Source organism: Anser cygnoides, chromosome 4, assembly GCF_040182565.1.
Source record: "Anser cygnoides isolate HZ-2024a breed goose chromosome 4, Taihu_goose_T2T_genome, whole genome shotgun sequence".
Lineage (NCBI taxonomy): Eukaryota > Metazoa > Chordata > Aves > Anseriformes > Anatidae > Anser > Anser cygnoides.
In genome coordinates, this window is record NC_089876.1 from 70,665,682 (window position 1) to 70,689,672 (window position 23,991).

Consider the following 23,991-nt stretch of genomic DNA (forward strand, 5'->3'; position numbering starts at 1 on the left):
CGTCCCAGTGGTCAATGTATCAGCACAGCAAAGTGTGGTTGCAGTTCCCTGCAGAAGCCACCAGTCCCATTCCTCACCTTGCCTGAGAGGATCTGCTGCAATACCTGATTTTTTTTCTTTCAGCTCATACAGACCTAGACTTGAGTGCTCAATGGAAGCTTTGCTCCCCTCAACTGCTTGCAGCAGTTAATATTAAACATTTTAATGTAACATTTAGTATTAAATATTAAAGTAGGTGGGAGACCAACACTTGCATTAGGATTAAATTCAAATCTTATGATAAGGAATATATTGTTCGTTTATTTAAAGCTAAATATATCATTCAGTCCTCTGCAGAACTGATACTTGTACAAACAGACCTATTTCTTGCCCCAGTTGTTTTTTGTTTTTTTTTTTTTTTTTGCATATAGTGATCTTTCCTTTTCAAGGTAGAAAGTGTAACATTAAATGATGTCTCCATAGCACTAAATAGCACTTGAGAAGTAACGGGAATATAGATTTGATGTGTTAATCCTTTAATTTTTCTCATTGTTCCTACCTTTTTATAAGTTAGAAAATGTGAACATGCTGTTGGCTTGGTTCTGGCAACAAGAAGAGTTTCATTAAGAAATCATTTCTCAGTGATTCAATTTAACAATTTATTACAAAATACTTTAGTTGTATTGCTGAAATTATTTCCAGTAATATTTTTGATATATGAAAAAAATGTGTTTCATATTTACAGTAAATTTTCCTAGAGTAAAATTATGCTCATGTCCAAAGTAAGTAACTGTGATAAACCAGATCCCTTGCACCTTTAAAAGAGGCTGATTTGTGTGTCAATATATAAATATTGTAGTTCCTTAATCCTATGAATTGAATTGCTTTTGATTTTTATCTTGCAGTCTGTCGTAGATTCTTTTTCACTATCAGGGAGTTAGAGTATTATTTATAGCTGGAAATGTGTCTTTCTGCAGGGCAGAGTGTTATTTGCTGGATGTTATCCTTTTGTAAAAATGCCAGATTCTTTTTGAATAGCAGTAGACAAGTATATTCAGTTTTAACATTTTAACACTTCTTCCAGCTAAATGCTAGAAGATTCAAGTACACTTAAAAGTGCCTTTACCAACAGAGAAAGTCAGTCTTTGGAGGAAGCAATTATTTCAGTAACTCATAGCCAGCTGGATGTTACAGAAGGCATGCAGAAATGCATTTTTGGAATAATTGACACCTAATTTTTTAACTGATAGATATTTTTTTCAAGTAAAATTCTAGTTAGGTTGGTTATTTAAACACACACATGCATACCTCTTGATAACAGTAAAAATAAATATGTCTCTACTTTACATAGTTAAGCTAACTAAAAGAATTTAGTAAAGCCTTTGTCCTTTGTCTGGGATAGAGTCTTGCCAGTAACAAATGAAGGGCTAATGCAGAAGCACAGTAAGTGAGAGAAGAGATGAAAAAGAGAACATTTTACCTTAAGCAGACTTAGGTGGAGTTTATTTGTATTTCATTTATTACAATTGTATCTTTGCCTTTAGCGTATAACCTCAGATAAACTTGTAAACTCAGAATGAGTTGAGTCTCTTTCCCCACATTCTTGCTGTCTGCTTGGGATGATCTAGATCAAATTCCAGTGAATTTAGTGCAGTTAGTCCCCTTCTATTCAGAATGTATTGTTCCTTGAAGTAAAACAAGATAAAGGCCTGCCCAGAACATGAAATCTGATTTTGTTTAAAAAAATTTCATATGAGGATATTAAAAGTGTTCCAGGACAATCATGTGCTTCTGCAAATACCATTAAAGACAGGGTTTTTTTCACAGTTAAAGACTGAGTGGAATGAAATACAACAAAATTCTCCAGTAGATTGATGTCTTTCTCAACCTGCTATTAAAATTACTGTCTACACAGTATGTACAAGCCATTTTTACTTCATTTAAGCAGCCATATTAGCTTCTACTCTTTCAGTTCTAACTGCTCATCTCAAGTGGTAGGATCACTGTGCTGCAGAAGGTAGCTCTGCATCTCCCTCTTTCAAATGTAGGGAATGGACAGAGAGACTTAGCCTCTGGACTCGTCCCTAGGACCATCAACAGCCTTTTCAGTAAAGGCACTTTCAGAAAAGATAATTTAAGTGTATAACTTATACCTCTGGAAATCACTAAGTTTAGATTTGTGAGAAGAGCCACTGACATCTGTAAATATTTTGATCAAGTTGTTATATCCTTATTTTATACTCTCAAGTCCACATTGAGTTTGTAACAGTAAATAATGCAAATCCTGGCTCACTACAGACATGCATCTGCTATGGCCAGTTCCTAAATATTAACCTGAAAAACACTCTTACACATTCAAGGTGTTAAATCACAGAGGGAAACAAATGAAATAATTGTTTGAGATCTGAATGTGAGCACCCAGGCTATATGAGCAGAGTAATTTACCCAGAATACTAGCATATCGTTGACTTTTTTATTTTTTTTTATTTGTGTGGTGTATCAACAAGGGGCAAGCTTTTTCTATTCAAGTCTTGCTCTTCAGGCAGTTTACAGCTCACTGTATATTCCAGGAATACGTAGATACTTTCCTGTAGTAGTAAATTTTTTATGAAGAAACCAGTCAATCACTGCAAGAACATAATTGTGAATTTTGTGCAATTTACAGTGTAGGTATCTCCACATTTCTAAGATAAAAGTGAGAAAGTCTAGCTGTTTGAAAACATTTATTTTTAATGTTTTGTTAGTGCCAAAGCAGATAGAAAGATTCTGCACTTTATCTAGAAATGTTAGGGGAATAAGATTGTTTTCTTGGGAATTAATTTTGCCTTATTTCCTATTCTCTTTTTTTGTAGTGGTAGTAATATTTTAAAATCTTTCTGTATTTTATATGCAAGAAAAAAGTTTTGAAACCCACTTCTCCGTCCAAATTTCTGGCCTAACCTTATGTTTTTCTACCCAGTGTACCTTCAATATTCAAGCATTGTCATTGATTTACATCATATTAACTGCGTATATTTGGCAGTGGATATTTACCAGTCACTAAGGTGGTAATTTAATTTTAACTTCTGCAAAGGAAAAAAAAATAGGGCTGCTATGAGGCAGATTTACTGTGTGAGGGAGGTTAAAGGAGGCAGTCCTGTAGCAAGTGGAGGTTGAAGAAATAATTGAAAACTGCTGAAAGGAAAGGAAGGAGGTTAGCAGCAGAAAAGACTTAGAGGAAGCTCTCACAGAAACTTCCATATGGATTTATCCTCTTAATCCTCAGCATATGCAGGGGGTTCAGATTATTTGAGCACTGGGGAGGGCACAGTGAGGTGCCTGCTCACATGAGTAAAAAGGTGTCTCAAGCTCAGTCTGACAGAGGATTTGGGGCGAAGTCCCAAAATAAAAAACAAGCTCAAGGAGGAGAGCAGTGAGATCTGTAGATACTGAGGATGCTCGCCTAAATAAAGAGCTCTGTGAAACTGTGAATTTAAACAAGAGCATTCCCCCCAACCCTGCCCAAGCAGGCTGGTTGATCCCAGCCCAATTTATTAAATTGGGTGCAGTGGGATAGCATGGGAGTACAGCTCTTTAAAGATCCCGAAAAAGGAATGGGGAAGGCTGAGCTGGGTGCAGAGAAGGTTGTTAAAGGGATGATATTCTGCGCTGAAGTCCACCTGCAGGTATGGGCCCTGGATTCCAAGTATCTCCTTTGAGAACCTATAAAGCAAATAATTTCATTGTCACTTGCCTGCATAAACATTTTCCAGAAAGAAATAAATGATGACCACAGACAAAGATGTGCTTGCAACCATAACGTTTTCAAATCATTTAAAGTTTTAATGCAAGTTTAATAAAGATTCATAAAAGAATCACACTCTCCTTAATCGATTGCAAATGCTCATAATTACCCTGAGGCTGTTTTCAGCTGCCTGATGACTATAATATTCTCAAGTCTGTCTCCAGACAGTCTTAAAACTGTTTATTACTCATCTGGCTCTTTGCCAAGATCCTGTACTCATTTACTTCACTGTGCCTCAATAAACATATAATTAATTCAAGCTTCTTATTGAACTATTTTCTTTTTGGATTAGTGCGTATTATGTCATCCAGATAAGGAAAGGAACATGTATTTTTCATCCATGTAACTGTAATGTGTCAATTACATTGCAAGTTGGCAGCTGTTTGTGAGAACTCGTGTAATATTTTGCATTTGCTGTTTGACATACCACTGGAAATCGAATATATATTTTGGTTGTCCCTAAAATTATTTAACTTTTGAGTTAACTGAATTACTCTGTAATATTTCTCCAGTGGAACATTAGCCTTGCTCTTGCTTTTTACCTTGATAATAGTTGGGGAAACACATTCCAGGAGCTATGAGTGAATATGTAGAAAGCTAAGAAAGGATTATTATTTGATCAAGTTGATTTCCTTTAAGATGGAATAAATCTGACTCTCAAAGGCTTGAACTAAGCACTTTCTGTGTTGTGTTAATAAGAAAGGAAGATCAAGTTTTTGTTTCTAGAATTTCAGTGCTGAGCTCAAAATCGAACTGTAGATGTTTTCCTAATATCTGTGTAATGTCTCCCTAAATGATATGTTACCTAGAGGTTTTGCAGATGTGTGAGATTTCATTTGGGTACGTGCTGACTGCAAGCTTCAAAAAAGAAAAGTGACATTGTAATACTATTTGGATTTGGAAGACTATCTAAGTACCTCATTCTTGTACTGATCTCCACTGCTATTAGCTAAGTGTTTTTCATGTTTAAATACAATTTTAGTATCTTTTGAAAAGTATTCAAATTGAGCTTGTAAGTGGATATTTTGGCAGCTAAATAAATGGGCAGTTTTCAAAAGAGGAAACCCTTGATCAGAGTATTTTGCATGCTGATGAAATTATACCACCATTAGAAAAAAGGCATGAGTTAGTCATAATGATGTAATAAAAGTCAGGTGGGTTCATAAATTGAAAAGAAAATTTCTCTGACACAGTTTTAACTGGTCAAGAAAAATTGGAAAAGGCTAGAAATGATTCATTGCAGTATTTGTAAATCTTATTTTTATCTGTATTGTGGCTTGCGTTCTTCACATTGCCAGTCCATTCATAACGCATTCCTGTGCCCATAGTGTAAACTTTTAATCAACTGAAAAAATTATTGAGGAGCAGATTGATGCTCAGTCAGAGAACAATTTGTCTAGAGTAAGATTATCGTACACACTGTCATGTTTATTCTATGACCAGGAAGGGATGCAAGGACAGTCACTTTGCTGTTCCCTGCCACTTCCTTGGACAGAGATGCATGGTACCTCACACTTCTGAAAACCAACAAGGTGTTCTGAGCACCTACAGGGAGAGCTAGTATATCATACACAGAAGTATAGATTGCTGTTAAATAATGGTGTGTATCTAGGCATAGAGCTGCGTTGTACAGCTGTGTGGGATATAAGTACAATTTTTCAAGTTTGGCATAATTTCTAAGAGGAGAGTAAATGCTGAAGATAAACAGCACTAGGTTCTAAGCTGTTATCTTTGCAGGCAACAGATGGGAAAAATTTATTTCTCTGCAAGATGTTTTACTCAATGAAAACTACTAGAGGCCTTTTGGAAATCTCTAATGTAGTCAAAAAGAATTTGATCGAAGAGGTAGAAAGCGGGTTATACAGTCAAAAGTATGTGATTGTAGAATTTATTGGCTTGTCAGCCTCCATGAGTGAGGGTTGATCACAATCTGGCTCCCTTTCTATTTTCAAAAACCTAAGGTAGCAGCTGATACTCTTAAGGATTAGTTCTAGCTTCAATTTTATTTATCTATTTTATCCTTTTCTTTTTTTTCTTTCTTCCCAGTTATAAAGCTTAGAAACTCAAATGAAAAATCTTCTGTCAGTCATCACTAAGGTTGGAAACTTAAGTCTTGCAGGATTTGAAAACTACGAAAGTTAGCATCTCTCCTGCAATATTGGTTTGGCTTCTTGAGATTGTCTGTATTGATTTTCCTTATTTGAAGTGTAATCTTTAATAACTGAAGTATGCCATGAAACAAAAAGAAACTAATGTGAATGGCATAGTCGGAGGATCATTTAAAAAAAGGATTTTGTAGACATTTCAGTAGTGCCACAATAGTTCATTTCAAACAACAAAATTAGTGTTACATGCTCTTCTTACGGTTTGATGTGGAAGTACATTTAGAAAAACCAATACAGTGTTTATTTTTCTTCCTTTTTCTCAACTGAATTATATTAAGAAATTTGAAACATATTTTATGCCTTTTTTTGTATGTGTGAAATTTCAGAAAGTTGCAAGTGAGGGAGGAAGAAAGTCACTCTTACCGTTTATACATTTTCAGTTTTCCCTGAGAAATACAATCTCTACTTGTTATGTTCCCAAATTTTTGATAATATAAATGAAATTCCACCTGTAATTAGGCATTTGAGCTTAAATGTATTTATAATGAGTTGGAACTAGTGCTCAGTTCCCAAATACGGATAAAAAGCAATGAGAGTGCTATGTTAGGTGTTGTGGGTTTACGTGGCAAGGTTTTGGTAGCAGGGTGCCATAGGGGTGGCTTCTGTGAGAAGAATCTAGAAGCTTCCTCATGTTAGAAAAGGGCACCGCCGCTGACCAGAGCTGGGCCAATAAGCGATGATGTTTGCACCTCTGTGAGAGCAGATTTAAGAAAGGGGAAAAAAATCTGCTGCTACGCAGCAGCTGGGAGAGTGAGAGGAGTGAGAAACAGCCATTTAGACACCAAGGTTGGTGAAGAAGGAGGGGAAGAGGTGCTCCAGGCGCCAGAGCAGAAGTCCCCTGCGGCCTGTGGAGAGGCCCCTGGTGGAGCAGGCTGTCCCCCTGCAGCCCATGGGTCCCACACGGAGCAGATCTCCACGCTGCAGCCCGTGGAGGAGCCCCCGGTGGAGCAGGTGGATGTGGCCTGGAGGAGGCTGCGGCCTGTGGAGAACTCCTGCCGGAGCAGGTTCCGGGACAGACCTATAGAGGAGGTAGAAAAGGGTGGATGGGGGAAAGGAGTTTTTGGTTTCTTTCCTTTGTTTCTCTCTTCTCTAGCTTGCTAGTAATAGGCAACAAATCTTACTAGTCTCCCTACTCTGAGTCTGTTTTGCCCGTCACAATAATTGTTGAGCAATCTCCCTGTCCTCATCTCAGCCCTTGAGCCCTTCGCGTCATATTTTCTCCCCCTTTCCCTTTGAGGAGGGGGAGTGAGAGAGCGGTTGTGGTGGAGCTTGTCTGCCCACCTGAATAAAACCACCACAGTAGGTGTTTGGGTTTTGTTTGTTTATTTTTTGTTTCTTTCACTTTGGAGGTTCACTGAATTACATATAACCTGACTAATGAGAGGGAATTCCACTGCCATTAAAGTAGGATGAAGGACTGTCATTGAATCATCATGTTAAATTGTTGTTTTTCTTAGTCTAGACCTTAAGCATGTTAATAAACATAAACGCAAGCGCAGCAATGTGAATGCTTTGCTCAAGGCTTTAAGAGTGGTGCCACAGTCAGAGTCCAGCCAGAGCTGCACATCTCCCTCGTGTGCAGTGCATTTCCATAATTAATAGTTGCTGTCATGTTAGCCATCATTGTGTAAGGAAGGATCACTGCTCTCAACTTACAAAGCTTTCTCGATAAGAATTTGAACAGTGCCATTTGTTATACAATGGCTTTTCTCATCAACTGTACAAATAAAGTGGTCTTTTGTGTAAATCAGCCAGTGAATATTTATGACAGGTACATTCACCTTTACTGCCACAGCTGAATCAGATGGAATTTATCATCTGGGTGCTGCAAGGAAAATGTTCTCAGATCTAAAATGGTATCAGAGAGAGGATGAGCTAATGATTGTAAACCAAGTTTGAGATAACCAAAGTGCTCAGCAACAGCGAGTGCCTTGTAATTTAGGTGGTATACAATGATAAAAGTGGATGGATTAATTTTTTGCTGCTGGTGACTAGTACCATCTTTCTCTTCTGGCTATAGCATGATGTGAAAATTTATTTTTAAAGATTTGTATCTATTTCTAACCTAAAGAGTTCTCATTTTTAGTAAGAGTAATACATAGTTGGCATACGAGGTGTTTGTTTAGTGTTTGCTGTTCATTTTGTATGGATTTTAAAAGCTTTACTTTGACATACAAAACCTGTTATTTCTGTATGAGATGCCTTAGTCTCAGCCTATCTCAAACTAGGGTGTCCTAATCATTAGATTTTCCTCAAGACAGAACAAGGGACTTGCTCCCACTGAAATTGGCATAGAAACAGAAATGCAAGAGGTAACTTATGCGATCCAGCAGTGAAGAAACTTGTGGAAAGAGCAAGTTTTACTTTTTGATACTAAGATCAGGCAGTGGAAGTCAGGAATCTTCTGGTTTCAGGTGTGCCACATATATAGTGTAGAGACCTCAGTAAAAAGAGAGCTAAGACACAGCCGTTGTAAATCTGGTGTCAAGGAAATCTCTGGACTTTAAATCCTTATGATCTACTGAAAATACTGGCTACTTTACCCTATCTGCCTGATTGTGGATATTTCCTACCATAAAGTTGCCAAGCTTTCCATTAAATGGTGTTACTGTTTGTGCTAGGTGAGGTCCAAGTGTTTCTGCCAGGTTGGGCAGTCAAGATTTAGGTATTGGACCCATAGTTCGAAGGATGCTTAACTCTGCACTGAGTATGCTCTGCAGTAGTATTTAAGATGCTTACCTGTATCTTAAGGTCTTTCTCAAGTACCCAAAAGATGTTCAGTGAATAGACTGTATGGGTTTAGGTGCTTGCATTTCATTTGCTGTGAACTTTCGTAGGTCATCTCCTCATTAACTGATAGTAATGACGAGCCTGTGGTAAAGCTGGCACCTGGATTCACATCTCAGCTTGACTCGTCAAGTGGCATTTGAATATATCAGTCACATCTTCAGAGACTAGGAGGCCATGGGTCTTGCACCCACCCACACAAATAAATTTTGCTTCTTTGTTCCTTGTTTGTTAAACTTTCCAAGTAAACTTTACAATGTCTGACATCAGCCACAATTTTGTTTGAAAAGGAGAATATTTGGTAATGTTTCTTTTCAATTTCCAGCCAGGTTTAACTCTTATAGCTGATGCTGAATATCTGATTACAGAATGGTACTATGTTTTTGTGCATGCATGTGTAGAGTTGAAGTGATGGCTATACAGTAAAAAACAGAAAAGGTAATTTAACTAACAATGACACTGAGATGGAAGGAGGAGGAGGTAGCTTTGGCTTTAGCATCAGTCTGTTTCTCTACGGTAATGTTGACTTTAATCAGTAAGGAGAATAATTAATACTGGTGATAATGGGCAGCTTTTCTGCATTTCTGGAAATGGCTGTGATTCATCTGATTTACATAGAAAATAGAAATGTGTCTCCTGGCTGGGCAACAGGTTGGCTAGCAAATTCAGGGCGAGAAACACCTGTGTTCCAGACATGAACAGTTCTGTGTCTCCACAGTGGAGCCATCTGTGCCACAGGTTGCTTGCCAGATTTTTCTGCAGAAGGAGTTTATCTATTAGAAAGATGATTCCACAGTGCAGTGTGGAAATGTGCCACTTTCAGACAATCCACGCAGGAAAGATAATGCTGCCCATTCAGTGGTAGCATCTGTTCTTTGGCATACGCTTTGAATATGATCATTGCTAGTGACTTGCTGATGAAATATTGGAAGTACCATCGTGATTTAAATAGCATTTAAATAGCAGGGTGTTTTTGTGCTCTCCGCTGTTTCACAGCAGCAGGTGAGCATCACCAGTATCTCCATTTTTCACTGGGTAGGCTGAAGTAAAGCAGAGTCTGTATTTGTTTCCTGTCCTCGGCATTGTGTTTTATCAATGCCAATGGCAGAACTAGTCAGGAAGCTTTATGACACATGATTTGGTGTCCTTTCCATTAGGACACTACTGTTTTCCTACAAGCACTGATACTACACTGTTGGCATGATCACCTGATAAATGCTGAACTTCAGAATATTACTGGGCCTCTCTCACTTTTGACCCTTCATGCAAGGAACATTCAGTATAGTTGCTTCAGTGTTCATATCTGCAGATATTCATGGCAAATAAAATAATTTGACCCTATAATCTAGTTTCTGGGACAACACAGATTATACAGAATATCAGCCGATAATTCCAGCATGTTTATAAATTATGGTCAAGTGCAATGATGTTCTTGTTTTTGAAAGGACAAATAAAACTTTGGTATCTGCATTACATGTTCTGGTATCGGAGAAGAATATATGGATTTATGCTATAGAATTTAAATTTTAATAAAAGTTTTCCCGTAAAATTCATTTCCTCCCTGAATATTTTGATGGTATATCTAGGTCCAATCTCCATATGCTCAGTATACTTCGTTAATTTGGACTCTGAGGGTTTTTAATCCAGTTCTTACTCCATTTGTCTGGATGCTGAATAATTCACAGAGTGGGTGAGCCCCAGGAACTTCAGAATGAAGGAGTTAAAGTGGAAGGAAGTTATTTTAAAGAAGTTATTTTACCATTTGCATAAATCGAAGCATATTTGTAGCCGTTCAAATAATCTTGTTGTTTCTTAAATTGGTGTTCAAAGTGCCCAAAAAAAAAAAACAACAAAAAAACCTAACATCTCTGATTAGATTGATTTTAATTTTCCTGATTTAGATATTAAATAGAAGCTGTAATTAGTATATGATTCTCTTATAGAACTTTATTTTTAGCATAAGCATGTATTTTATTTGTGTTTAAACTATTCTTGAAGTGTAATACTTTAGTAATACTGGTGTTTCGGCAGTCTTTGAAGGCTGGTGTTGCTGTGCTGAATGCTGTTTCTAGCCTAAATTTCTGTCCAGTGTGCAGTATTTTAGAGCTCTAGACGAGAGACCCAACTTTCTGGTGGTGGCAGACTGACTTCTAAGACTAACGCTGTTGAATTATTTTTGTGGGCTGCTTGGCTCTAAGCTGTTACATGGCCAGGTCTTTGTGTTTGGAAGTGGCTTTGAGAATCTGTTGCCTGATGGCTGCTTGGGTGGCTGCTTGTAATGCTCTTTAGCTGGAACATCTTTGCAGAGAATTTTCTTTACTGTGGAGACCAAGCTTTGTTTTCCTCATGCTAGTCTTTGTTGCCAAAAATAAGCGGATCAAGATGGGAATGTCTTTCTATGCCTCAGGTCTTTTTGACTGTGCCATTGGAGTTCTCTGAAAACCCAGAACCTCTCAGTTACTTTATTTTACCCAAGCCTGAAATCAAATGGCACCATCACCTGTGTTTCTTAGCACCTTTAAACTTCAGAGTGTGTTGCCTCCTCCCCAGTCTATAAACGCAAAGGTAAACAGAGCATTGACTAAGGTTGGAAAAGAGGAAAGCTTGCCTTTAGTTTTAGTAAAGTTCTTCCAGCAGTCAGCATAGAGACTTCTAGCTCAGGTATTTTCAGCTTTTCCCCTCAGGCTCATCACGTCTAGATGTCGGAGCGTTGCTGTTAGACTCCTCAGACCATGTAGGGTTCGTCTGCCGTGGTCACTGGCCAGGCCTTAACTGCTGTGCTCTTGTACTTTCCCAGTCACATTTTCCATGCTAAATCCACATGCGATACCTCCCAAATCTTCGCAGGGGTGTATCACACAGGTTTCCCTGCCATGTTGTGGATGCTTTGCTGGGGGCGAGGAAGGGGGGAACACACAATCCTCCCCTGCAGCCCAACCTTTTGTGAATCCACAGGACTGATACGGAGCAGCCAAGCTCTGGGAGTACTGCTGTCTCAAAGGCTAGGGGAGGCTCCTGGGGTCTAGGCAGCTTTTGGGAAAGGTATTTAAAAGGTTTTCTCACAATATTTTTCTCAAAAGGGCTGATTTTCATTATTTCTTCTAGGCTTAAAATGGACTTCGGTCCCTCTAAAGGCCATTGCCTGTCAGTGTACTCCTGTGAGAATGTAGTTACTGCAGTCCTGATAAAGTAAAACAACAGGAATGTGCTCTGCTATTCTCTGTGGTTTGTCGTGGGGTTGCCCTGAGCTGTTATCACAATGTGCCAGCATGGTATCACTTTTAGCTCCTGCAAAATAAGCCGCCCTAAGGGTCATCTGAGAGCCCTTTCCTGCTTGAGCCTGTGGCTGTTTGTGTAACATCTCTTCTGGGGCTCACAGTCTGCCATGTTCAGGCATCCCTCCAGTCTGCTGTGATTTTCCAACCTTTTGCAGTCCTCCCGTGTCATATGAAAACTGCATCTATAGAGTTCACTGTAGCATAAATGCTTTTTAGGTTCCCCATTCCATAGTATGATTAAATGAAGAAGGGAGTGAGAGAAGAAGGCAGGAGAGGAGGAGAAGCCTCAGAGCAACCAAGCACTCATGACAATCTAGTTGGAAGCCTTCTCAGATACTAGACATTTCCTGAAGAAAGAGGTGTGATCAGCCTGTGGCCTCGGGTGTGAGCGTTCCCTGGAAAACAAGTGATCCAGACAAAGACAAGGCACTGGTAGAGCACCACAGTTGTAGGAGGGAGGCAGAGCAGAGACTGCAGTCCTCCAGGGATGGGATTTAATATCATGCCCCTAATGCCTGTGCCCAACCATATCTGTCGTGTCATCAGCCTCTCAGGCTGCGTCTTGTTCTCTAAATGGGATCAGATTGGTCTGTGGGAGGCTGGTGCACAGGGAGGGAAGGATATTCTGCTGTGTCCTCTGGGAGAGCGGGTCTGAGTGACTGCACATCAGGGAGCTGGTGCCTTGTTTGCATAAAAAAGATTTAGAAACTGCAGTGGTGAATAAGGGTCAGAAAGGGAGGACTCAGGATTACCCTGAGGCCCACGAGATCCTGCTCTGACTTGGGAAGTCATCGAGTGACTTTAAACTGGAAGATTCTAGTTTTTATTTAAATAAAACCATTCAAAAGAGGGGGGAAACCAAAACTACCCCTTTTTGCTCTTGGCTGTGAAATTCCGTAATGGAAAAGTCTTCCGCCAGCCTGAAGGTAGCATCTCAATGTGAGAGCACCCAGCCATTTCTGTCCAGGGAACATTAAAGATATTACGAGGTGGTGGTGGTGGTGAAAATACTTAGTGTTTTGTGGACCAGTTCTCCCTTTGTGACTCACTTTTAAAGAAGGATTTACTTGGTATGAGCCAGAAGGCTCTGCTAGAGCAGTTGGAAGACTTAAATTCAGCCAGTGGTGGCAGCATCAGACTAGAGCAGGAAGTACCATTGCAACTATGTCTGCCTTTTGTTTTGTTTTTCAAGGAAATAAACAACTGTGCAATTTAGAACGACATTAAGACTTTTTAATGAGCTTCACTTAGTTGAAGCTACGTAGTGTTGCTGTGGGTAACATAATTTTGAGTCCAGCCATAAAAAGTATCTACTTTCCTTCCTCCCACTTCCAAGTGTCTCAGACAACCCTTACTCAGAGGAAGGCAATATAAGTTGCAGTCATCTTAGCTTCACTGCTACTTATGGATTTTAGCATGAAAATCCTGTATGGAACTAGCATAACAATTGACTGGCCAAATTAGGAAAGTTGCTAGAAATATTTATTGGTTTGGTTTTCAGTGGTACTTTTGGACAGGAGCTGGTGTGTAGCCATTGTTTCTTGTATTTTAGCACTATAAGAAATGCCACAAGCATAGCTCAGGGAAGAGCTCCAGTGAATTTTAAGTTAAAGCCCAGAGGGATCTACCTGATACTGAACAAAACATTTTTGTGAGAGAAGCTGAATGGCTTTTTGTGTCTTTTATTCCGCTTACCAATTAACATCTTGCTTGGCTTTTGATTTTCCTAGATATCCGCGGAATACAAGAGTTTTTGGACAAAGTATCTCAGCAGGGAATGGATGTAGCATTGCAGAAAGTAGAAAACAACATAAATAAAATGATCACAGGGCTCTTTGCCACTATGCGAATAGAAGAACTGAACCGCTACCGGGACACTCTGAGACGGGCTATTCTTGTGATGAACCCCTCGACAGCCAAGTCATTCATAACAGAGGTATGTGTTCAGCAGTGGTAACTTCTTACTCGGTTTATAAAGTCAGCAACTTTTTGTCAAAAGATGCAATTTGTTTGTGTTTATTTAAAAAAAATATATTTAAATATCCTCTCTTTAAAGATCATCATGTACGGGTATTTTTTTATGCCTGTAAATGTGCCTACAAAACAATATAACTACATTCTGCACGAACAAAAGCAGTTAGGAAATACACAGAAGAATTAGCCCTCCAACTTCTTTTTTCAAGCTTATGGGTATTGTACTGCAATTTCCTTGCTCTTTGCATTCATTGCTTTAAAAAAAAAAAAAAAAGCCAACTTTACAGCTGACAGTTTTATAGTTTATAGTTTTATAACTTTTTAGTTATATAGCATATGCATTTGTGGATAAAATCTGTTTACTTGACGGGCACTTTATCTTTTATAAAAAATAACGTTTGATAATGATCTGTTATTTACACGTGGGTAGTAGTAAGGTAGTGGAATGCGTGAAGGATTGGATCTGACTGAGGAATGTTAGATTATAAACTAATATTCTGCTTACATATTTAAACAAAAATTGCAGGCAGCATGCACGGTTTTCGAAAATTTCATCATGATTTAGAGATAGAAGACTTGTGCAGAGCATTTGGCCATGACTTGCATAATTTATCTTTTAAATGTGTGGCGTAGTTCTCTTTACACAACACCGATATTTCTCCTGTGTATTTATTTATTTATTTATTAAATGTGTTTGCTCTGTTCATAATGAACCTGTGGTTGAAAGTACCTTTTTTTTTTTTTTTTCCTGGTCCACAGAAGTATACTTTCTCTCTACAATAATTTCCCTTTGGATATATTCGTAACTTCTTTTTTTATTTTATTTTTTATTATTATTTTTTAACTTTTGTATTACGTGGGTTTTCAGAAATTCAGGCTCAAAAACTGTGTGTTTGCAGTCTCAACTAAAAGTTTTTTGGGGGTAGGTTTTCTTTTTTTTTTTTTTTATTTTTTTGGCTAGGCATTCTGCTGTCCTCATTACACACTCAAGCTTGCTAATTTTGAATAATGAGGGTTTGCTGCGCTATCCAAATGTTTGCAATGCCTTATAAGATGTAAACAGTTTGTGTGAATGTTATAGATTGTTCTGCATTGTTTTTATCACCCAAGTCACAAATGTCTTATTTTTCAACAAGTGGCATTGTTACATATTTCATACTTCAACCTGAAAGCAGAAGGATTCAGGACTCTAACTATAATAACTCAGTGAGACAAAGCTCCTATGTTGTTCATAAAGAAAAACACTCTTTTAAAGAAAATAAATTTGCTTTAGCATCATTTATTTTTACAAACAGAAGCATAGTAAGAAAGTTATTGTCATCTTTTGAGGTCGCAGGCACTGAGCTTTTAAAATATTAAAAAAAAATAAAATAAAAACTGTAAACTAAAACAATGTCCAATATTGCCAAGAATGTAAGCAATTTCTTTTAGAGTTCTCACTTTGGCATTGGCCATCCTAAAATAAAATACGACTGTGATTTCTCCTTTCCTGGTATGACTATCAGGAAAGGTCATTGTCTGCTTTTGTGAGTAAGGTTCAAACAGAGAGTCTTGTATCAGATGCTACATTACAGGTTTTGCCAGCGTTTATTTGGGGTATGATGCGTGGCTGGTAAAACTGGCAGTGAAAGCCTCTCAATAGGAGGAGTTACACAAATGGAAGTGCATTACTGCCTGTACTTTGTTTATCTTCAAAATCAGTGCTTGTGCAAGAAGAAATTTTCTGGGATAGCTTTGCCAATGGATAGTCAAAATCTATTAATTTGCAGTTGAAGCAGAAGCTGTACCTTCTGGACAAAGAAGTGCTGAAGCATATGGATTGCCAATGGGTTAAGACATTAATTCCTACACGATCCAAGTGTGGACATGCTTATTCCAAAGAGTGTGCCTTGTGCCTCAGCAGTCTAACCTTGTAATTCAGCGTAACGTAGTGGAATTAGAACATAAAACATACGCAGTTAATAAGTAACAAATGCATATGTAGACAAGCCTTCTTTTTTATTTTTTTTTAATCTGTTTAAAAATATTTTATGGCTTCTCTACCCAGGAGATGTATTTAAGTTGCCTAGTAAGATGTCAGCCTCTCTCCCTAGGCCTCACATACTCTGTGCTTCTCAGTCCCTTCTTCTTGGACGACTAATTTGGCTGAACCCCCTCATTGTTTAGCTGAGAAGAGGGTTCATTCACTCTGCAACAGCTGTAGTAAGCGTGGGCTTGATTACTATGCAAGTAACAACTTTTCCAGGGTAAATAGACAGAAGCTTGTGTAAATAGGCAGTCTGCAAATCAGAGATTCCTTGTGGTAGAATTTATCTTTGCTCTGACTCATTGAAATATTTATTTTTAAGTAAGAGCGTGCTGGGTTTGAGCTTTCTATTTTGTTTTGTTGGTATTTTGCTTGTTTGATTTAAAAAGCATTGCCTTTTGTGTTGGGTCTTAGCTGATCCCTTCTTTCTCTTCAGCTTTTATATCTCTGGAGCCTGCAGAGATGAGATCTCTGCTTTTATACAAAACAAAATGGAGACTAGGATGTAAACACACTGTTCTGACTATGGAGATAAAAAAAAAAAAAGTTGCATGTTGATTTGTCCTCTGTGGGCATGAAAAGGCAGGGACACTTGGGAAGTGGAGAGGTATCTCTCTCTCCTTTTTGGCTGTAGGATTAATATAAAGAGAAAGGTAGAGACCAGCCAAATTCTCTAATGTCGTTCATTGCTTTGAGCCCAGAGGATGGAGGGAAATTCTGCTTAAACAGTGATATTTGTGGGGCTACAGACTGGAGATGCATGGAGCAAGCAGTGACTGGGACTACTTCCCAAAGGAGTTTATGGAAAAATCTGTAAAAATCCTATGCCAGGGATCTAGCAGTGACTTGTTCAGTTTTCAGTAGGGTAAGGTATTTATGTACCCGCAAATAATCATCTAGGTCCCATACATGAAGCAAAATACTCCCATCCAAACTTATTATTACTGAAAAGCACCTTACAACCAACCCTTTAACACAAAAATGGTTATGCTACAATAGTGCTGGTGACTGATGTGAACAGTATGCTGCTTGTTTGCTATTTATTTATTTATTTATTTATTTTGCATATGTTCTTCTGAACTGTGATGAACTTCCAGGATGTGAAAAGCTATATGGGGGAAGAGGAAAAGGAATAGGATGTCCCTGCAAGCTCAGCAAAAGGGCAAAAGTCCAGGGTCAAGCGTTAGAAGAAAAGATAAAAATCACCTGATGCTTTAGCAAAAGAGCAGGGATTCTGGGACAAGAAAAACTCTGTCCCCATGCCAGCCTTGGTGGGAAGGCATTTCAAAACCATTAGGAAAGGGGAGAGGGAAACCACCCTCATGTTGAGCCTGCTTTGCAAAGCCAGGACCATGTGTGAGAAGGGCAGTGACAGCTTTCAGAAACAGGTGAGAACACTTCCAAACTTCTTGTCATGCAAGTACAGTAGTATGCAAGTGAAAGAGAAAAATGAATCTTTATAGAGCAAATATAATTTTAAAATGAGTTGTTACTGAACCTTCGCTGCGTTATTTTTTCTAATGGTTACTGTGAATAGAACAAGTAGTAACATTTATTCTGTGAAATTACATTGTTCCTTGTGGCAAGTGTCGTCCTTTTTATTATGTCATCTGTTGGAAATAATAGGAAATTTAAACTTAAGCATTTCAAAAAATAAAGCTTTTTTGATGTAGTGACATGGTTTTACCAGATTTCAACTTCAGATCTGATCATGCCGCAAATCAGATCTTTTAGATCAAAGATGGGGATTTGCTTTAGTGTTACATAGCTCTCTAAGCAGGCTTATTTCTTTAAGCAACTCGTTTACTGTGAATTAGAAGAGTCTATTCAACTTTTTATCCACAAAGTTTATTCAGCCTTTGTGTGTCCAAGGTCCATGGACCTCTCTCTTTTTTTTTTTTATCATTTTCTGTGATGCTGTTCGCATCAAGTTTTACATGTTACTTCAGTGTTTGGCTGTGTTTTGTTCTTTTTATTAATAAAGAAAAATAGAGAAAAATGTGATATATAATTAAGAGATGAAGAGAATTCAGATGAAAATAGAAGATAAGGATCAGAGTGGTGGATCTGGTGCTACTTCCACTGAAATCTGTTGCCAAGTTTTGGTGGGTTTCTGTGGGAGCAAATAGTAATGTTGTTTGTTCAGTCATGAATGGATTACATACATCAGAGAACATGGAAGACTCCAGATAAATATCAAATACATATAACCAGCTCTGGAGAAGGCAATATCATCTAGGGCATTCTTTAATTGCATGTGCTAGGTGGTACCCTGCCTCTATTTGTGGCACAGCTGAACTTGTAGATCAGCTGTTAGCTACTGTTTGCCATGGATGCCTCTTTAAAATCTTGTAAATCTGAGCCCCCGATCTTCTGACAGGAATTCAGTTTTGCTAGAAGAGATGATCTTCAGAGGCTAAAACCAAATCTTACACTGTCAGTGACTATGTTTTCTGCTATATTTTTATTGTAAGTAAGCTGAATGCTCTATTCTTTAAGGTTTTCTTTCTCAACAGTTTTTTTTGTTTGTTTGTTTTTTCAAAGCATGTTTGAGTTTTTTAGACCAGCACTCTCCTCAAGAGCACTTGCTTTTTTGAGAGTCCATTCTCTATGTCGCAGCTTCTGGTGAAAAAAAAAAAAAAAAAAACAGTCAGCATGCCCCACTGTAATTTGCTGTTACTGACAATCTAATTAAATATGTTCTTTTTTGTTGTTGTTGTTGTTTTGTTCTTTCTATAGTATTAAACACAGAATATATAGCTGCAAACTGAGCTAGAGGCTTAAAGGATTTTTTGAGCTCTCAGGATCTTCCAAATCCCTTTACTGTTCAGCATGCTAAACATGTCAAAACTTTCATCCTTTAAATGTAGCAGAAGACTCTTTTGTGACCTTTTTTTTTTTTTTTTTAACCTGCAAGAAGGGAAGCAGGGGTCCTTGAGGTTTCCAGATTTTCACCTTTCAGTTAAAATCTGAGCAAATCTTGGATGTACTGTTTAGTCCAATTTCCTGGCTTTTCATGCTCCTGCAGCCTTTGCTGTAGGCCATTCAGCTGACGAATGATCAGATGTGAAAGCACCCACCATCTTCCAATTCTTGATGAATGGAGTGGTGTTGGTATAGCTTTTCTATGCACCTGCTTGCCATAGGCACATGTTCAAAGATGAGACATTTTAGTCACAGGCAAATGAGAGAGGAAAGAAAGTTTCAGTGCTGAAATAAGTTAGCTTCAAAGGGATTTGTATCACATGCATCGTCACCATGACTATAACGTGAAGCAATCCATTCTGTTTCTGTATTTTCAGTAAAGCATCAGGAGGAGAGTGAAATTAAGGTTCACAGTGTAGTGATAGGATACTTGAGGGCAGCATGAAGCTCTTGCTGTACCTAATATGGTTTATTTTACTATCTAAAATGAACAGAAAACATCGAGGGAAATCTATTCCAACACAGTGTCTAGATCTGCCTTGAAGAATAACATGGAGCAGGCAGCCATCTGCAGGTCCTTTGCACTGGTATGGATTTTAGAACTGGGGTTTTACCTTGCTGTTTCTGAAAAGTAAGGTAGCGGATCAGTAAGGTAGAGCTCAGCTGGTATGTTTGGGTTGGCTGTATGTTGGTCCTGTTTCTTAATTAGAATTGATAATCAGAGCAGCTAGGGAGAACCAGAATACAGGCATGCTTATCTTGCAACCAGCTATGCCTCCCATGTTTATGTGATGTGAAAAGTGAGACAAAAGCCTGCCTGATGTTATAAGTCTAATGGTACCAATATACCATAGTTATCTATGCTTTATAAGCTTTTCTGTGTTTCTGATGGTACAAGGAGAGCCTCAATGAAGGGTCTGTCAAAAAAAAAATGAACTGGAGCATTTGTTTATTTTACAATGCATCACAGCACAGTTGAGGTTGGAAGGGACCTCTGGGGTCACCTTGTCCAACAACCCTGCTTATTTCTGCATTTATCTTCTTTCTGGATTTTCTTTTGATTTTTTAGTGTTTATTGTGACAGTAGGTGGTGTTTAATGACATGATATTTATTATAGATTAATATTGGCGTGATGCTGGTTTCTATCCTATGGCAGAGGATAGCAAAGTTGCAAGATCTGAATCAGGTCTACCTCTCTGCCAACAACAAAACCTGTAGTTTATTATTTTGTTCCTAAAAGCAGAACTTATTTTGTTAATAATAATAATTTAAAAAAAAAGTACATTCATTATATACATGTATACTTAACAATGTGCATGACTGTAATTGTTCTGTGTCTTGTTATTGATACAAATATTTACACTATCGTCGTTTTAGTAGTTACACAATAAAATGCCTCATCCCTCAGTATAGTAAAACAAGAGAAACAAATTTCCTGCTGGATGTAAACTTTGACCAGTACTCTCGATTTGAACCTTTCTACTTGAAATTTTAGAACCAACTAATGATCTAAATCTCTTCATCTATCCCTAATTCTCGTTCTATCCCAAACTGTAAGTTTCAATCCAGATTCATGAATCTCGGCACATTACAATTCACGAGTCTAGTTTCATTACAATTTCATAAGTAATTTATTGCAAATGTTGAGAAAACCTATAGTTGAACTGCTAGTGATTTCATCTGACAAAAAAAAAGAAAAGCTTTTGCATTTAAATATTGAGTAGAAGATGTAAGATGTACTTTATGAGCAACTTGTTTGCTGTTGTGCAGACAACTGTTTGGTTATGCATTCCTATAAATTTCTTTCTGTTAATGTAGATGGCATTTAATGACTTACTCATTGCCATTCTCTTCTTTGGACCTTGCTTGTTGCTGGGTGTCATGTTCTCTTAACTAAAATAAATAATTGAGAGGCTGAGCTCCCATGATTTTTAAAGATCTAATAACTAATAACTTTTTTTTTTTTCCTGTTTGGGTTGACTGTTATTTCTCCTGCTTTCTTAAATTGCTATCACGGTTGATTATATTCTGCTTTTATTATACCAGAGATTTTAATTGGATCTGATAGTCTTGGTTACTGCTTATCCTTCCTCCCTGCTTTTATAGCTTCACTATAAACACCTCTGTTGTGTTCCTCCTGAGACAAATGTCTTGCCGTGGAGAGCAAATTGCTTCAACCAGCCAAACAGAATTATAAAAAAATAATAATAATAATAAAAAAGGAAAGCTATAAAACACACTAATGAAACAATGTAACAAAGCTATTATATGCACATTGATAGAGACAGTCAGTATATTAAAGTATGTTATTTTCCATGGAGCTGAGTGTGGCTGTCTGATTCATGTAGACGTTATAAAAAGCCCGTTCTGAACATCTGCAAAACTAATACGTAGTTGACGGCCACAGGTTGAGTGCCTTTTTGAAGTAAAATGACAGCTAGAGAGGATTAACTTAAAGGGGTGATAAGATTTGACAAAACTATTTCTAATCCAATTCTTCCTCCAAAGTCATGTAGCCTGACTGGCAGAGCAGCTCTACTTCCTTCCTTTTCACCAGTAAATGGAGGCACAGCCAGTGCATTAGCCTACCTAGGCTGCCTTGAAATATAACTAATTTCCAAGTTACAAGAAAATTCAGTGTTGAATGTTTCTAGCCCTGAAGCACAATTGACTCATAATCAATTAATATCTAAATTATTTTGTCCATCTGTTAGACTGAATTGAGGAGAACTAATAGTCATTAGTTCTTTTATTTTAAAAGTTTTCCCTGTGGTAATGATGAAATTATGCCATTACTTTGTTCTAAAGAAAAAAAAAAATCCCTATTCTAGTGTTAGCTTGTAAATTATTTATGATATTTAGCTGAGAAGGATCTCCCACATTTTCACCTTTTTTCAAAATTTATGTTATAGTTTTAGTCTCGTTGTAGTATTTTTTGCCATGTATACATCAGCAAATCTGCATCAATTTAAATTCTTTAAAATTTGGTGAACCAAACTGGATAATTATCTGCAAATAGATTAGCAGTACATTAATAAAAAAATGCTTAGTTACATCACTAGGAGCAATTGCCATAAGAATGGGAACCTCAAGATTGAGCATGTTTTTGTGGATACTTCATAATCAGCAGTGATATTTTTAAAGACCGTTAAGATAATTTATGCTAGTTTGGAAGCACTTAGCAGACAGTAGCTGACTTTGTGGTCTCCACAGAGCTTAAGAAGATGTGGACTGTTGCTATGAAGAGATGATTTCTGTATTAAGCAGTACTAATTTTTCAACTTCCAACATCATATTTCCCTAGTTGGGACTTGTATTATTTAGCTCATTTATAAATGATTTCAAAAGATTTGTTTTTGTCCAGGATGCTCTCATTTCAAATGGAAAATAAATTAATGGTTGTGATTCATCTCAAAATTTCCATAAATGAAAATAACAGCTGCTTCTGCTGATTGTAAGAGTAGATGCAAAAAGTATGACTTTAATTTTGTAAAAACATGCTATCTACTGGTTTCCTTTGCCATCCACTTATCTTTTAATAAGAGCCCTGTGCTTCCTTGGAGGGTTCACTCATTTTATCTCTACTTACAAGTGACTAGGCAGCCAGCACTACTGAAGCTGTTGATAAACCCAAATTCTGCAGAGAAAAAACATAGACTACTCTATGGAAAAAAACAATATTACTCTAAGTATTGATTACGAAAAAGCTAATTACACAAGTACTAAAGTTTGTTCATGTCAGATTACCCAGCTTTGGGATGTTGGTAACCTTTTCTTAGACCAGATTATCTGGTGTAAATTGCCAGAAAATTTGTCCTGATAAATAAAAGAAAACAGGGTAATATGAAACAGTAAGTAGATGGTGCCTCCTATGGTGTTACTTCTTCAGGGTCCTCTATAACAGCACTTGCCACAAAGCTGCTCAGTGCCCTTCTTTGGGATTTTGACTGCACCCTTTTGCTTCTGGCATGTTCAGTGGTGACCCATTAGTTAGCTCTGGCAGTGGTTGCGATACATGATAACTGTTGAACCTGAATGTTGAAGAGTGGTCAATTTTCTCAAACAGTATGAAGAAAAGAGATACCATACTCCAGACCCTGTTAGATTTTCTTGAAAGGTGTTCTTGAGAACCACATGAGATTTGTTGGGGAAGGGAACCTGTATTTATCTTAAGATGGATACATATCCATCCATACGTAAGTTCATATAATTCAGAGTAAATAAGGCGTGGGAAGCAGTAGGAGTTCGGGCTGTCAGCAAAAATTAATTTAAGCATCAGCGACTGGACATGAAAACACAGGGAGAAAGAAAAAGAGAAAATGGAAGTCTGCAATGTGATACTATTAACCTGCTGTGTTAAATGAGGAAAGAGGTCTGTTTTGTCTGGTCTTTTGTGCTTTACCTGGCTTCTGAGCTGGCATTGCTGAAGAGTTGGACAGCCACAAATTCAGAAGAGATTAAATGAAGTGACTGATTTTTTGTCAGCTTTCTTTACGAATTGGTAAATAAAGTAGTCTTAAAGAACAGTTCACATACAGTATTCATTTAGTTATAGAGGCGCGAGGGCAGGAGCTCCTTTTAATTCCTCCTAAGACAGTTGGAGAGTGCATTGAACAAGAAACTGGGGGGATGTAGAGGAGGAAATGGAGAATGGGAAGAGGTAATTCAAACTTTCTCAAATTTCAATCAAACCAGTGCTGGAAGCAGCTTCCCACAAGCTCTGATTTAAGCAGAGAAGTATAAAAATAAAGTACTTGGCATTTTGAGATACTCTGAAGAGTGAAAGTTTTTCACGTATGATACCCTTAAAACAGAATTCATATTTGAATCACCTGGAAATGTATGAACAAAGAGAGATAATGTGTCCTGAGAGCCCTTGCAGCTTTCAAAGGTAGATATGTATTTCTTAAATAAACACTTTAATACAGAAATTTTCTGCTCTCAGATGAGAGGGGCTGCTGGGTCTACAAAATTGCTGGTTCATGGACAACTCTTCAGCTGAGGCTCATAACATCTCCAGCATTTGCAACTGACAGCATGGTGCAGATGTACTTTGTGGATGCCTTAGGGTA

General features: G+C 37.8%; 1 protein-coding gene across 2 annotated transcripts in view; it reads left to right on the forward strand.

Annotated features, from left to right (window-relative positions):
- The window catches only part of GRID2 (glutamate ionotropic receptor delta type subunit 2), an 807,057-nt gene that overhangs the window by 490,105 nt on the left and 292,961 nt on the right, over positions 1 to 23,991 (forward strand). For both annotated transcript variants that reach the window (XM_066996365.1, XM_066996366.1), the window contains one exon: positions 13,724 to 13,929. In XM_066996365.1, coding sequence (XP_066852466.1) covers positions 13,724 to 13,929 — 206 coding nt within the window. The remainder of the gene's footprint in view (positions 1 to 13,723; positions 13,930 to 23,991) is intronic.